Source organism: Scyliorhinus torazame, chromosome 30 (assembly GCF_047496885.1).
Source record: "Scyliorhinus torazame isolate Kashiwa2021f chromosome 30, sScyTor2.1, whole genome shotgun sequence".
NCBI lineage: Eukaryota > Metazoa > Chordata > Chondrichthyes > Carcharhiniformes > Scyliorhinidae > Scyliorhinus > Scyliorhinus torazame.
The window spans coordinates 34848489-34863917 of record NC_092736.1 but is presented as its reverse complement, the minus strand read 5'-3'; the positions used below and the strand labels follow the sequence as shown (position 1 = coordinate 34863917).

At 45.7% G+C, this 15429-nt stretch overlaps 1 protein-coding gene across 1 annotated transcript in view; it reads left to right on the top strand.

The window, feature by feature from the left end:
* Positions 1-15429, top strand: part of vps13c (vacuolar protein sorting 13 homolog C) — a 473104-nt gene that overhangs the window by 192349 nt on the left and 265326 nt on the right. Inside the window, 3 exon segments of the mRNA XM_072493103.1 lie at positions 2417-2721; positions 6177-6324; positions 14512-14623. Coding sequence (XP_072349204.1) covers positions 2417-2721; positions 6177-6324; positions 14512-14623 — 565 coding nt within the window.

Below are 15429 nucleotides of genomic sequence, written 5' to 3'. Positions count from 1 at the left end.
GCTGGCGGGATGCTGGCTATTTTGGTGGCTTTGTATAGGGGGCTGGTTGGCTCATTTGGCTAACTGGCTAGCGATTTGGTTCAGGATAATGCCAAAAGCGCGGGTTTGATTCCCATTCCGGCTGAGGTGGACTTGGGAGCTGCTTCCCCTCCGTGCCCGGGAGTGCGGAATGTAATCGCAAACTACCACTGACAAAACAGTCCAGGATGAAATATCAGTAGGCAATGAGTGGAAGACCGTCCATTGGGCAGAGCCACACATTGAATGATTGGCTTAGTTTTTGCGTGATTGATTTAGAATCATAGAACGGTTGTAGCACAGGTGGCGGCCGTTTGGCCCATCATCTCTGTGCCAGCTCTTTGCCAGAGCGATTCACCTAGTGCTACTCCACTGCTCTTTCCCTTAGCCAGGCAAATTTTTCCTTTTCTGATAATGGTCTCTTTTGAAAGCCGCAATTGAATCCGTGCCTGCCACACTTTCAGGCAGTGCATTCCAGATGCTAACTAGTCGCTGTGTAAAGAAGAATTGCCTCATGTCGCTGTTGCTTGTTTTGCCAATTACCTTAAGTTGGTGTCATAGAAATCATAGAATTTACAGTTAGGAGGAGGCCATTCGGCCCATCGAGTCTGCCCCGGCATTTGGAAAGAGCGCAGCACTCCAGCCCACACCTCCACCCTATCCCCGGAACCCAGTAACGACATCTAACCTTTTTTTGAACATGAAAGGCAATTTATCATTGCCAATCCACCTAACCTGCACATCTTTGGACTGTGGGAGGAAACCGGAGCACCCGGAGGAAACCCACGCGGACAAGGGATGAACGTGCAGACTCCGCACAGACTGTGAACCAAGCCGGGAATCGCACCGGGGACCCTGGAGCTGTGAAGCAACAGTGCTAACCACTGTGCTACTGTATTGCCCACGGTCTCCCCTGGTCTTCTCTCTTTCCACCAATAGGAGCAATTTCTCCCTATTTAGTTTGGTAAGATCCCTCATGATCTTGAACACCATCAAAATTACGCTGAAAGTAATTAATTGGTTGGGAAGCACTTTGGGGCTTCTTAGGATGTCAAAGGAGTTACAGAAACACCTTTTATATTCTTTGCATCTGTGAACATAGTTCAAGGTTTTGCAACTGTGCCGTGGGGAACAGGTTATGACTTATTAACAACACACTGTTTTAAATTTAATATATAGTTTAATCAAAAGTAGGTAATCGATTTGTCTTGAATCACAGACTACATTTACTCTTCTGGAAGTTTAAAAAAAAAGTGTCTTGGCACAAGTTAAAGTGTGATCTGTTTACCTATGGACAGGAGATTTATGTCACGTAATTCCTGATGTATAATTATGGTGTTGACGTGTAGGTTTGTGTTTCTTTTAAGGCTAGAAACAATTCACTTGAATAGTGGCTTAACACGAAATAGGCAGGGCTGACGTCTCACAGTTTTTAGGTCACAGTTTAATTGTTAAAGAGTAAAGGTGGATTAGTTTAATTGGTTTGTTCAGGGAATCGTGCAGATTGGAAAGTACTCCTTGTTTTAAGGTGAGAATCTGCACACAAGGAAATCCACTCGTCCACCTTTGATTCGCTGGTAATGGGTTCTGCAGCTTGTCACTTCAGCTTGTCCATTCACCTTCGTTCTGATTCCTCTCCAACAGTGGTCTTGCAGTTACCACTGGGATCTTTGCACTGGCAAACGACTTGATTTTTTTGAGTAGAGGACGACATGGTATACATGGCACAGAGACAGGGCATTCGGCCCAACCAGTCCATGCTGGTTTTTAAGCCCCATAGAATCGTATAATACCAGTACTGCAGAAGGAGGCCATTCAGCCCATCAAGTCTGCACCGCTTCTCTGAAAGAACACCCTACCTAGGCCCACACCTCCACCCTATCCCCGTAACCCCATCTAACGTTTGGACACTTAAGGGCAATTTAGCACACCAGTCAACCTAACCCGCACATCTTTGGACTGTGAGAGGAAGTCAGAACATCTGGGGGAAACCGACGCAGACACTGGGAGAAAGTGCAAACTCCACACAGTCACCCAAGGCCAGGAATTGAACCCGGGTCCCTGGCGCTGAGAGGCAGCAGTGCTGGCCACTGTGCCACCGTGCTGCCCAATTGCCACCGTGCTGCCACTCTAGTCTCCTCCCACCTTTCCTCCTCTAAATCTGCCATCGCAACAATCTATTCCCTTCTCCCTCACATGCTTGCCCTTAAATGCTATTTTACTGTTCTCGTCCATCGCCCCCTCTGGAATGGATTCCACAAGTTCACCACTCTCTGGGGAACAAAAGAATTCTCAAACCTCCAACACATTTACTTCAATTTGCTGAAGGGAAAGTTTTTCTTTGAATGCATTGAAATGAAAATGATCAAATCTCTTGAATACAAACTGTTTGTTGCAGAACTTCTTCGACAACTTCCAAGCGGCCAAGGAAGCGTTAAGCGCAGCCACAGCGCAGGCTGCAGAAAAAGCTGCCTCCAGCGTGAAAGATTTTGCTCAGAAGAGTTTCCGACTGGCGATGGACATCAATTTGAAAGCTCCAGTCATCATCGTCCCCGAGTCCTCCATGTCCATGAACGCTGTGGTGGCAGATTTGGGTTTGATTACCGTTCAGAATAGATTCACTCTGATCCCGGGCGAGGGGTTCTCAGTGCCACCCGTGATGGACATCATGGATGTTCACCTAACACAGCTGAAACTTTCGAGGTAAAGTTAAATGTCTACATCTTGTGGTTCAGTGCGTTTTATATATCCGACTGCTTTCAGCCCAGGATTTTGCTAATAAATAAAATGCTCTGGGCTGTTAAGCATCCATTTACAGTACCTTCCAATGATTTAATAGGATTATTATAATGCATAGAACATAGAAGATTACAGCGCAGTACAGGCCCTTTGGCCCTCAATGTTGCGCCGACCTGTGAAACCACTCTAAAGCCCATCTACACTATTCCCTTATCGTCCATATGTCTATCCAATGACCATTTGAATGCACTTAGTGTTGGCAAGTCCACTACTGTTGCAGGCAGGACATTCCACGCCTTTACTACTCTCTGAGTAAAGAACCTACCTCTGACATCTGTCTTATATCTATCTCCCCTCAATTTAAAGCTATGTCCCCTTGTGCTAGACATCACCACCCGAGGAAAAAGGCTCTCACTGTCCACCCTATCTATACAATCCTCTGATCATCTTGTATGTCACAATTAAGTCACCTCTTAACCTTCTTCTCTCTAACGAAAACAGCCTCAAGTCCCTGAGCCTTTCCTCATAAGATCTTCTCCCCATACCAGGCAACATTCTGGTAATCTCCGTAACCCTTTCCAATGCTTCCACATCCTTCCTATAATGCGGCGACCAGAATTGCACGCAATACTCCAAATGCGGCCGCACCAGAGTTTTGTACAGCTGCAACATGACCTCATGGCTCCGAAACTCAATCCCTCTACCAATAAAAGCTAACACACCATACGCCTTCTTAACAACCCTCTCAACCTGGGTGGCAACTTTCACGGTTCTATGTATATGGACACCGAGATCTCTCTGCTCATCCGCACTGCCAAGAATCTTACCATTAGCCCAGTACTCTGTCTTCCTGTTATTCCTTCCAAAATGAATCACCTCTCACTTTTCTGCATTAAACTCCATTTGCCACCTCTCAGCCCAGCGCTGCAGCGTATCTATGTCCCTCTGTAACTTGTAACATCCTTCCGCACTGTCCACAACTCCACCGACTTTAGTGTCATCTGCAAATTTACTCACCCATCCTTCTACGCCCTCCTCCAGGTCATTTATAAAAATGACAAACAGCAGTGGCCCCAAAACAGATCCTTGTGGTACACCACTAGTAACTGGACTCCAGTCTGAACATTTCCCATCAACCTCCACCCTTTGTCTTCTTCCAGCTAGCCAATTTCTTATCCAAACTGCTAAATCACCCTGAATCCCATGCGTCCGTATTTTCTGCAGTAGCCTACCGTGGGGAACCTTATCAAACCCTTTACTGAACTCCATATACACCACATCAACTGCTTTACCCTCATCCACCTGTTTGGTCACCTTCTCAAAGAACTCAATAAGGTTTGTGAGGCACGACCTACCCTTCACAAAACCGTGTTGACTATCTCTAATCAAATTATTCCTTTCCAGATGATTATACATCCTATCTCTTATAAACCGTTCCAAGATTTTGCCCACAAAAGAAGTAAGGCTCACTGGTCTATAGTTACCGGGGTTGTCTCTACTCCCCTTCTTGAACAAGGGGACATTTGCTATCCTCCAGTCTTCTGGCACTATTACTGTAGACAAAGATGACTTAAAGATCAAAGCCAAAGGCTCAGCAATCTCCTCCCTAGCTTCCCAGAGAATCCTAGGATAAATCCCATCCGGCCCAGGGGACTTATCTATTTTCACACTTTCCAGAATTGCTAACACCTCCTCCTTATGAACCTCAAGCCCTTCTAGTCTAGTAGCCTGAATCTCCGTATTCTCCTCGACAACATTGTCTTTTTCCTGTGTGAATACTGATGAAAAATATTCATTTAGCACCTCTCCTATCTCCTCGGACTCCAAGCACAACTTTCCTTGACTGGCCCTACTCTTACCCTAGTCATTCTTTTATTCCTGACATATCTATAGAAAGCTTTAGGGTTATCCTTGATCCTACCTGCCAAAGACTTCTCATGTCCCCTCCCGGCTCTTCTTAGCTCTCTCTTTAGGTCCTTCCTAGCTAACTTGTAACTCTCGAGCGCCCTAACTGAACCTTCATGTCTCATGAAAAATGAAAATCGCTTATTGTCACGAGTAGGCTTCAATGAAGTTACTGTGAAAAGCCCCTAGTCGCCATCTTTACATAAGCCTCCTTCTTCCTCTCGACAAGTGTTTCGACTGCTTTAGTAAACCACGGTTCCCTTGCTCGACCACTTCCTCCCTGCCTGACAGGTACATACTTATCAAGAACACGCAGTAGCTGTTCCTTGAACAAGCTCCAAATTTCCATTGTGACCATCTCCTGCAGTTTTCCTCTCCATCCGATGCATCCTACGTCATGCCTCATCGCATCATAATTGCCTTTCCCCCAGATATAACTTGCGTTTCCAGTCAATATTTGGAAAGTTAAAGTCCCCCATAACAACTACCCTGTTGCTTTCGCTCCTATCCTGAATCATCTTTGCAATCCTTTCCTCTGCATCTCTGGAACTTTTCGGAGACCTACAGAAAGCCCCTAACAGGGTGACCTCCTTTCTTGTTTCTAACCTCAGCCCATACTACCTCAGTAGACGAGTCCTCATCAAACGTCCTTTCTGTCACCGTAATACTGTCCTTGACTACCAATGCCACCCCTCCCCCTCTTTTACCACCTTCCCTGAGCTTACTGACATATCTAAACCCCGGCACCTGCAACAACCATTCCTGTCCCTGCTCTATCCATGTCTCCGAAATGGCCACAACATCGAAGTCCCAGGTACCAACCCATGCCGCAAGTTCACCCACCTTATTCCGGATGCTCCTGGCATTGAAGAAGGCACACTTTAAACCACCTTCCTGCCTGCCGGTACACTCCTGCCACTTTGAAACCTTACTCATGACCTCACTACTCTCAACCTCCTGTATACTGGAGCTACAATTCAGGTTCCCAAGCCCCTGCTGAACTAGTTTAAACCTTCCCGAAGAGCATTAGCAAATTTCCCCCCCAGGATATTGGTACCCCTCTGGTACACGTGTAGACCATCTCGTTTGTAGAGGTCCCACCGACCCCAGAATGAGCCCCAATTATCCAGCAATCTGAAACCCTCCCTCCTGCACCATCCCTGTAGCCAGGTGTTCAACTCCTCTCTCTACATTAAGAGTTTCACATGTATCTGACCAGCATTACATAAATGAAGTGAAGCAATTAATTTTTGAGGAACTTAGAGATGGAGAGGTTCAGGGAAGGAAATGCCCTCAGGTGATTTCAGATGGAAAAATGGGAGGAAAGATCAATCTCGTCCTGCGCCCACACCCCCAAAATTGGCGTAGAATTGTAAATCGTTTGAAGCCATAGTCTACAGTCAGATGGATTAAAGCAAATATCTTATTGGTATGAAAGGAAATGGTTGATGACTTTCACATTGCACTTGGTGAGATTTACTTGGTGCAGTGATTCGCCTACGTCTTTCCATCAGGACCGTCCTACAGACCAGTTCACCTCAGCTTGACATTCAAATGCTGCAGCCCATCGACTTACAGCTCACCGTGCAGAGAAACTTGGCAGCAGACTGGTATCTTAAAATACCGAATGTGGAGATCAAAGGACATTTGAAGACTATGAATGTGGGTAACAGCATGTTTTACTGCATTCTCAATTTGTTGTCATATGCTTGTTCTGGCCTGGAAGGTTGTACATCTAGTTGGACCTATTGATAGTCAAAATGCTGTTACGACACCCTGGGCTAGTGTGCGGTCAATTCCGGCCTCAATTATCTTGGAGTCACAACGCAAGTAAATTAACCCAAAATTGTTATAAAAATACCCCAAATCTTTGGTGCTTGGCTGCCCAATAATTACAGTCACCAGGTTTAAACACAATTACTGTTTAGTTATAACATGAACAAATATGAAATACGCAGTAAGTACAGCTGCTTAACGACTAGCTAAACCTACACCCCCCCCTCCCTCTGACTGCCCCGTCCTTTACCCACACAAGACAGGTGCTCCTTTCATTTTGTTTCCGACATTTCCGCAAAGAGTGAGAAGAGAGCCGGGAGTTTACAGAAAGTGTAGCTGACTGGGAGCAGAGTCGGAGGGCGGAGATCTAGTTAGTCCACAGGGCAGCTATATTCTGTCAGGTAAGAGTGGATGGAGGCTAGGCCAGTTACATGCTCCTCCTGTAGGATGTGGGTGGTGAGGGATACCACCGGTGTCCCCGCTGACTATACCTGCGGGAAGTGCACCCAACTTCAGCTCCTCAATGACCGTGTTAGGGAACTGGAGCTGAAGCTGGATGAACTTCGGATCATCCGGGAGGCAGAGGGGGTGATTGAGAAGAGTTACAGGGAGGTAACCACACCCAAGGCACAGGACAAGAATAGCTGGGTTACAGTCGGGGAAAAAAACAAACGGGCAGACAGTGCAGGGATCCCTCGTGGCCGTTCCCCTTCAAAACAAGTATACCGTTTTGGATGCTGTTGGGGGGATGACCTACTGGGGGAAGGCCCTAGTGGCCAGGTCTCTGGCACAGAGTCTGGCTCTGGGGCTCAGAAGGGAAGGGGGGAGAATAGAAAAGCAATAGTTGTAGGAGATTCAATGGTTAGGGGAATAGATAGGAGATTCTGTGGTTGCGAGCGAGACTCCCGGAAGGTATGTTGCCTCCCGGGTGCCAGGGCCAGGGATGTCTCGGATCGTGTCTTCAGGATCCTTAAGGGGGAGGGTGAGCAGCCAGAAGTCGTGGTGCACATTGGTACCAACGACATAGGTAGGAAAAGGGGTGTGGAGGTAATAAACAAGTTTAGGGAGTTAGGCTGGAAGTTAAAAGCCAGGACAGACAGAGTTGTCATCTCTGGTTTGTTGCCGGTGCCACGTGATAGCGAGGCTAGGAATAGGGAGAGAGTGCAGCTGAACACGTGGCTGCAGGAATGGTGTAGGAGGGAGGGCTTCAGGTATTTGGATAATTGGAGCGCATTCTGGGGAAGGTGGGACCTGTACAAGCAGGACGGGTTGCATCTGAACCAGAGGGGCACCAATATCCTGGGAGGGAGGTTTTCTAGTACTCTTCGGGAGGGTTTAAACTAATTTGGCAGGGGAATGGGAACCGGATTTGTAGTCCAGCAACTAAGGTGAATAAGATATTCAGGACGCCAAAGCGTGTAATGAGGCAGTGGGGAAGAGAACACTGACAAAGGAGAGTACTTGCAGGCACGGAGATGGGTTGAAGTGTGTATACTTCAACGCAAGAAGCATCAGGAATAAGGTGGTGAACTTAAGGCATGGATCGGTACTTGGGACTACGATGTGGTGGCCATCACGGAAACTTGGATAGAAGAGGGGCAGAAATGGTTGTTGGAGGTCCCTGGTTATAGATGTTTCAATAAGATTAGGGAGGGTGGTAAAAGAGGTGGGGGGGGGTGGCATTATTAATTAGAGATAGTACAACAGCTGCAGAAAGGCAGTTCGAGGAGTATCACCCTATTGAAGTAGTATGGGTTGAAGTCAGAAATAGGAAAGGAGCAGTCACCTTGTTAGGAGTTTTCTATAGGCCCCCCAATAGTAGCAGAGATGTGGAGGAACAGATTGGGAAACAGATTTTGGAAAGGTGCAGAAGTCATAGGGTAGTAGTCATGGGCGACTTTAACTTCCCAAATATTGAGTGGAAACTCTTTAGATCAAATAGTTTGGATGGGGTGGTGTTTGTGCAGTGTGTCCAGGAAGCTTTTCTAACACAGTATGTAGATTGTCTGACCAGAGGAGGGGCAATATTGGATTTAGTACTGGGTAATGAACCAGGGCAAGTGATAGATTTGTTAGTGGGGAAGCATTTTGGAGATAGTGACCACAATTCTGTGACTTTCACTTTAGTAATGGAGAGGGATAGGTACGTGCAACAGGGCAAGGTTTACAATTGGGGGAAGGGTAAATACGATGTTGTCAGACAAGAATTGAAGTGCATAAGTTGGGAACATAGGCTGGCAGCGAAGGACACAAGTGAAATGTGGAACTTGTTCAAGGAACAGGTGCTACGTGTCCTTGATATGTATGTCCCTGTCAGGCAGGGAAGAGATGGTCGAATGAGGGAACCATGGTTGACAAGAGAGGTTGAATGTCTTGTTAAGAGGAAAAAGGTGACTTATGTAAGGCTGAGGAAACAAGGTTCAGACAGGACATTGGAGGGATACAAGATAGCCAGGAGGGAACTGAAGAAAGGGATTAGGAGAGCTAAGAGAGGGCATGAACAATCTTTGGCGGGTAGGATCAAGGAAAACCCCAAGGCCTTTTACACATATGTGAGAAATATGAGAATGACTAGAGCGAGGGTAGGTCCGATCAAGGACAGTAGCGGGAGATTGTGTATTGAGTCTGAAGAGATAGGAGAGTTCTTGAACGAGTACTTTCCTTCTGTATTTACAAATGAGAGGGGCGATATTGTTGGAGAGGACAGTGTGAAACAGATTGGTAAGCTCGAGGAAATACTTGTTAGGAAGGAAGATGCGTTGGGCATTTTGAAAAACTTGAGGATAGACAAGTCCCCCGGGCCTGACGGGATATATCCAAGGATTCTATGGGAAGCAAGAGATGAAATTTCAGAGCCGTTGGCAATGATCTTTTCGTCCTCACTGTCAACAGGGGTGGTACCAGGGGATTGGAGAGTGGCGAATGTCGTGCCCCTGTTCAAAAAAGGGACTCGGGATAACCCTGGGAATTACAGGCCAGTTAGTCTTACTTCGGTGGTAGGCAAAGTAATGGAAAGGGTACTGAAGGATAGGATTTCTGAGCATCTGGAAAGACACTGCTTGATTAGGGATAGTCAACACGGATTTGTGAGGGGTATGTCTTGCCTTACAAGTCTTATTGAATTCTTTGAGGAGGTGACCAAGTATGTGGATGAAGTTAAAGCAGTGGATGTAGTAAGGCATTTGATGAGGTTCCCCAGGGTAGGCTTCTGCAGAAAGTAAGGAGGCATGGGATAGTGGGAAATTTGGCCAGTTGGATAACGAACTGGCTAACCGATAGACGTCAGAGAGTGGTGGTGGATGGCAAATATTCAGCCTGGATCCCAGTTACCAGTGGCGTCCCGCAGGGATCAGTTCTGGGTCCTCTGCTGTTTGTGATTTTCATTAATGACTTGGATGAGGGAGTTGAAGGGTGGGTCAGTAAATTTGCAGACGATACGAAGATTGGTGGAGTTGTGGATAGTAAGGAGGGCTGTTGTCGGCTGCAAAGAGACATAGATAGGATGCAGAGCTGGGCTGAGAAGTGGCAGATGGAGTTTAACCCTGAAAAGTGTGAGGTTGTCCATTTTGGAAGGACAAATATGAATGCGGAATACAGGGTTAACGGTAGAGTTCTTGGCAATGTGGAGGAGCAGAGAGATCTTGGGGTCTATGTTCATACATCTTTGAAAGTTGCCACTCAAGTGGATAGAGTTGTGAAGAAGGCCTATGGTGTGCTCGCGTTCATTAACAGAGGGATTGAATTTAAGAGCCGTGAGGTGATGATGCAGCTGTACAAAACTTTGGTAAGGCCACATTTGGAGTACTGTGTACAGTTCTGGTCGCCTCATTTTAGGAAGGATGTGGAAGCTTTGGAAAAGGTGCAAAGAAGATTTACCAGGATGTTGCCTGGAATGGAGAGTAGGTCTTACGAGGAAAGGTTGAGGGTGCTAGGCCTTTTCTCATTAGAACGGAGAAGGATGAGGGGCGACTTGATAGAGGTTTATAAGATGATCAGGGGAATAGATAGAGTAGACAGAGATTTTTTCCCCGGGTGGAACAAACCATTACAAGGGGACATAAATTTAAGGTGAAAGGTGGAAGATATAGGAGGGATATCAGAGGTAGGTTCTTTACCCAGAGAGTAGTGGGGGCATGGAATGCACTGCCTGTGGAAGTAGTTGAGTCGGAAACATTAGGGACCTTCAAGCAGCTAGTGGATAGGTACATGGATTACGGTAAAATGATATAGTGTAGATTAATTTGTTCTTAAGGGCAGCACGGTAGCATTGTGGATAGCACAATTGCTTCACAGCTCCAGGGTCCCAGGTTCGATTCCGGCTTGGGTCACTGTCTGTGCGGAGTCTGCACGTCCTCCCCGTGTCTGCGTGGGTTTCCTCCGGGTGCTCCGGTTTCCTCCCACAGTCCAAAGATGTGCGGGTTAGGTGAATTGGCCAATGATAAATTGCCCTTAATGTCCAAATTGCCCTTGGTGTTGGGTGGAGGTGTTGAGTTTGGGTGCTCTTTCCAAGAGCCGGTGCAGACTCAAAGGGCCGAATGGCCTCCTTCTGCACTGTATTTTCTATGTTCTATGTTCTATGTTAAGACAAACAAACACAGGAGTGGAAAGGAATAAAAAATAATAAGGATTAAGGTCAAAAGATGAGTCCTTGTTTGAGATGATGAGTTCGTCAGTGCATATTCTTCACAGTTTGAGTGTGGTTTAAAGTCTCTAGCCTACAGCCTGTAATGATCTTTCTTGTTGTTAGCTTTTCTAGGTGTGCTTCAGACCAGCCTGCTCTGCAGAGAGGGTTATCAGATTTTGGTCTCTGCTTGCATTGGCCATTACTGCACAGAGAGAGTTGGTTCCCACCTTGGCCTTTCAGTGATAATTCGCTGGTTATTTGTGAGGGAAACAGAGTGGAAAGAGAGAGCTTTTCTCCCTTCACTGCCAAATACAAAACTGAAACCCCTTCTGATCTCTGAACCATTTCATTGGGAACAGAACCAATCACCATCTGTTACCGGGCAGAACACCACCTTCAGGCCCATTCCTTGGCCACCAAGCATACCAATAAATCCGAGCCACCACTCATGTCAATCTAACCCAGCCCAGCCTTCTGGATCTTCCTGTTTGAATTAAAGGTGCAGGTTGCTTAGTGTTAAAGTCGCAGGTCCATTAAACATCCATGGATCAAGAAATGTAACAGCAGAAATAAAAGAAAGGGTTAATAAGGGGATAACCGGAAAGCCCCGTCCAATGCTGTATTCTATATTTGCAGTATACTCCTGAATGGGCAGAAACCTGCGCAATCTGAGTTCCCTTGCTTTGCTCTAACTTGTCCAATTCTTTATTGATGAACGTGGGATTTAAATTTGGGAGGTTGTATCATGTCTACATTTTCCAGACAGGATCCTTGTGGTGGTAGGAATCCTGGCTGATATTTTCTTCTTAATCCATTAGAGATGGAAACCAAGGTTCCCAAAGTCCCCACTAGTGTCCTTGTTGTTGATCAAATAGCAGTCTTTTTTGTGTGTTGAATTCAACACTGCACAATCCACAATCTCCGTAACATTCTGGTGCACAATAAGTTAGCAGAAGGTAAGTTATTAAGCCTGCGGCATCCTAACTCATCAACTCAGAAACATTTGTCAGATTCCAGTTGCGAGGAGGTCCAGGCCTGGAAATGGGAAGTACCTTGTCTGCGTAGACAGTGCATTGGGAGAAAGCCTGCACCATAACGTCCTTTACACCATCAAAGTGCAGATTGTCAGATCACCATGCTGTCCAGATGCTTGTGAGATGCATAAAAAAATGTATTACTGCAGAAATGTGGATAATATTGTGGCACCTTGCTAGGTTGTTTGATGACTCCATCAGTATAAACTGTTTATCCGGTTACTTTTATTGAGAACAGATGCATTTGACCAATAACGTCACTGCAGTTGCTGAGTCACATTTGAGTGTTGATCAAACTTAACCATCTGGCAATTCCTCTCATTCAAAAGCATCACTGTTTTAAACTGTGTGTGTTCCTGGTTTTGATAAGCTTGTCATCTGCAATGGTGAACAGTACCTTTTAATGTACACAACTTTCCAGTAACATGCTCCAGGGCTTAATTCACACATGGGAAGTACAGTATAAAGGATCAAAATACTGTCAAAATGAAGTCGCACAGATGGCCAAGAGGGGGAAAATCTCTTCTCCATTTGTGGCAATCCAATGCGACAGAGTACAGATATCCATTGCTAACAGCTGTCCTTGCTGAGTCAGTTCAAGGCTTCAAACCATGCTCCCAACACTGGCTATGATTTCCTTTATTATTCGGCGCTCCTACCGTTTGGTCGATAGCAAGGTAGAATTATGGTAGCACGGGATTTTTATGCAGGAAGCATAATGGTAGCACTCCAATATAATTTGTAGGGAGTGTGCGTCTGAATGTCAACACGGCATAGATTATTCTCCTGACACCTTGGCGTTGAGCATCGAATTTGACAATTCGGAGGGAGGCTCTTCAGTCCATTGTCCCAATTTTTCCTCATAGCCCTTTTATAGGGCATGGAGGACATAGTTGTCTTCAAGAGTATATCGAATTGTCTTTTGGAAGTTCCTCTAGAATCCATTTCCACCACTCTTTCATGTAGTGGGTGGGGATTCTTTTTATTTGTTTGTGGGATGTGGGTGTCACTGAGTAGGCCAGCATTTATTGCCCAACCCTCCCCGTTAGTTTTACATCAGGAGCATTGTTTACCTTTGGAATTCTGTACTTCTGTGATCAGTGGAGGCTGGGTCATCGGCTTTGGATTTGATTTATTGTCACGAGGTACAGTGAAAAGTATTGTTCTGCGTACAGTCCAGGCAGATTGTTCCATACATGAAAAAAACATCGGATGTACATAAATACACAATATAAACACATAGACACAGACATCGGGTGAAGCACACGGAGTGTAGTACTGCTCAGTAGAGAAGATGTGTGAAGAGATCAGTTCAGTCCATAAGAGGGTCATTCAAGAGTCTGGTATCAGTGGGAAGAAGGGCACAGTGGTGTAGACCCGGGTTCAATCCCGGGTCACTGTGTGGAGTTTGCACATATTCCCCGTGTGCGTGGGTCTCACCCCCGCAGCCCAAAGATGTGCGGGTCAGGTGGATTAGAACATAGAAAAATACAGCACAGAACAGGCCCTTCGGCCCACGATGTTGTGCCGAACCTTTGTCTTAGATTAATCATAGATTATTATAGAATTTACAGTGCAGAAGGAGGCCACTCGGCCCTTCGAGTCTGCACCGGCTCTTGGAAAGAGCACCCTACCCAAGGTCAACACCCCACCCTATCCCCATAACCCAGTAACCCCACCCAACACTAAGGGCAATTTTGGACACTAAGGGCAATTTATCATGGCCAATCCACCTAACCTGCACATCTATGGACTGTGGGAGGAAACCGGAGCATCCGGAGGAAACCCACGCACACACGGGGAGGATGTGCAGACTCCGCACAGACAGTGACCCAAGTCAGGAATCGAACCTGGGACCCTGGAGCTGTGAAGCAATTGTGCTATCCACAATGCCACCGTGCTGCCCTTAAGAACAAATTAATCTACACTATATCATTCTACCGTAATCCATGTACCTATCCAATAGCTGCTTGAGTAGCCACACTAAACTTTCCCTTAATTGGGAAAAAAAAAATTGGGTACTCTAAATTTATTTTAAAAAGTCAGCGGGAAGAGGCTGTTTTTGAACCCGTTAGTGGGTGTTCTCAGACTTTTGCTCGATGGAAGAGATTGAATATATTCAAGGCTGAGTGAGACACTTTTCTGATCCACACGGGAGTCAAAGGTCATTGGGGCCGGCAAGAAAGTGGGATTAAGGCCACAGTAAAATCAGCCGTGATCTTAGTGGATGACAGCAGGCGCAAGGAGCCAAAAGGCCTCCGACTGCTCCGGTTACTCGTGATCATATCTGGGAAAGCAAGATGAAAATTCACCTCACCGGCCCCGGGAGAGGCATAATTGTAGGTAGTATTTCCCAACAGAGTGTTTCCTTTCTGCTGGAGCTCTGCTCAACTTCATCTTATTTTCCTGTTTCAGATTGTTCTGAGTGAAGAAGATCTCACTGTTCTGATGAAGGTTTTTCAGCAAAACCTTGGTGAAGGCAGCAAGGAGCCAAGTGCAACGAAAACACAGAAGGATAATGGAAAAAGTAATGACAAATATTCAGTTGGTGAAAAATATTATTTCCACTTCCCGTGTTTGAACATTGCCATTGGAATACAAAGTAACCAACAGAAAACCCTATCTGGTTTTCATTTAATTTCTGTTGCTGTGCAGCCTCCTGAAAGCGTATTTTTTTTTTTTTTTTTTTTGTTGATTATTTCCCGATGACACAGTTATTTTTCCCTCCCCTTGCTCTCTGGTACCACAGTTATGTGCAAAAGCTGATAACGTTTGACCTAAGTTTAAACATCCGATTAAGGATGACGTTGCTGAAGGAGTTCTAACTTTAATTGCCCAATGCTTACGCAGAACTGGCTTTGTTGTATTTGAAGTTGAAAAGTCTGCAATGTTGTAAGTTGTTTAATTGAGCACTTAGGTTAAATATACACCTGCTCCTTTAATTTGAGGGTGAGTCAGGATGATTTCTACCCTTTTATTTTTTTTAATACACATTTTATTGAGGTTTTTTTTGGCATTGTAACAGCAATATAAACAATGTACATGAAAATATAAACATAGTAAAAATACCACCTCCCTCCCCAACCGCCCTCCCCTTTCATTTTAGTGACTTTGGTTATTCTTTGTCTCCTTTACCTTTTACAATACAATCAGAAGCTCTGTTGAAATGAAGAATAGTAGCAAAACACAGAATTCAACCAGAAACATAACCGATATAGAATTATCGTGATTTATGGGCTGCAGAGGGCGACACGGTGGTGCAATGGTTAGCACTGCTGCCTCACAGCACTAAGGACCCGGGTTCGATCCCGGCCCCAGGTCACTGTCCATGTG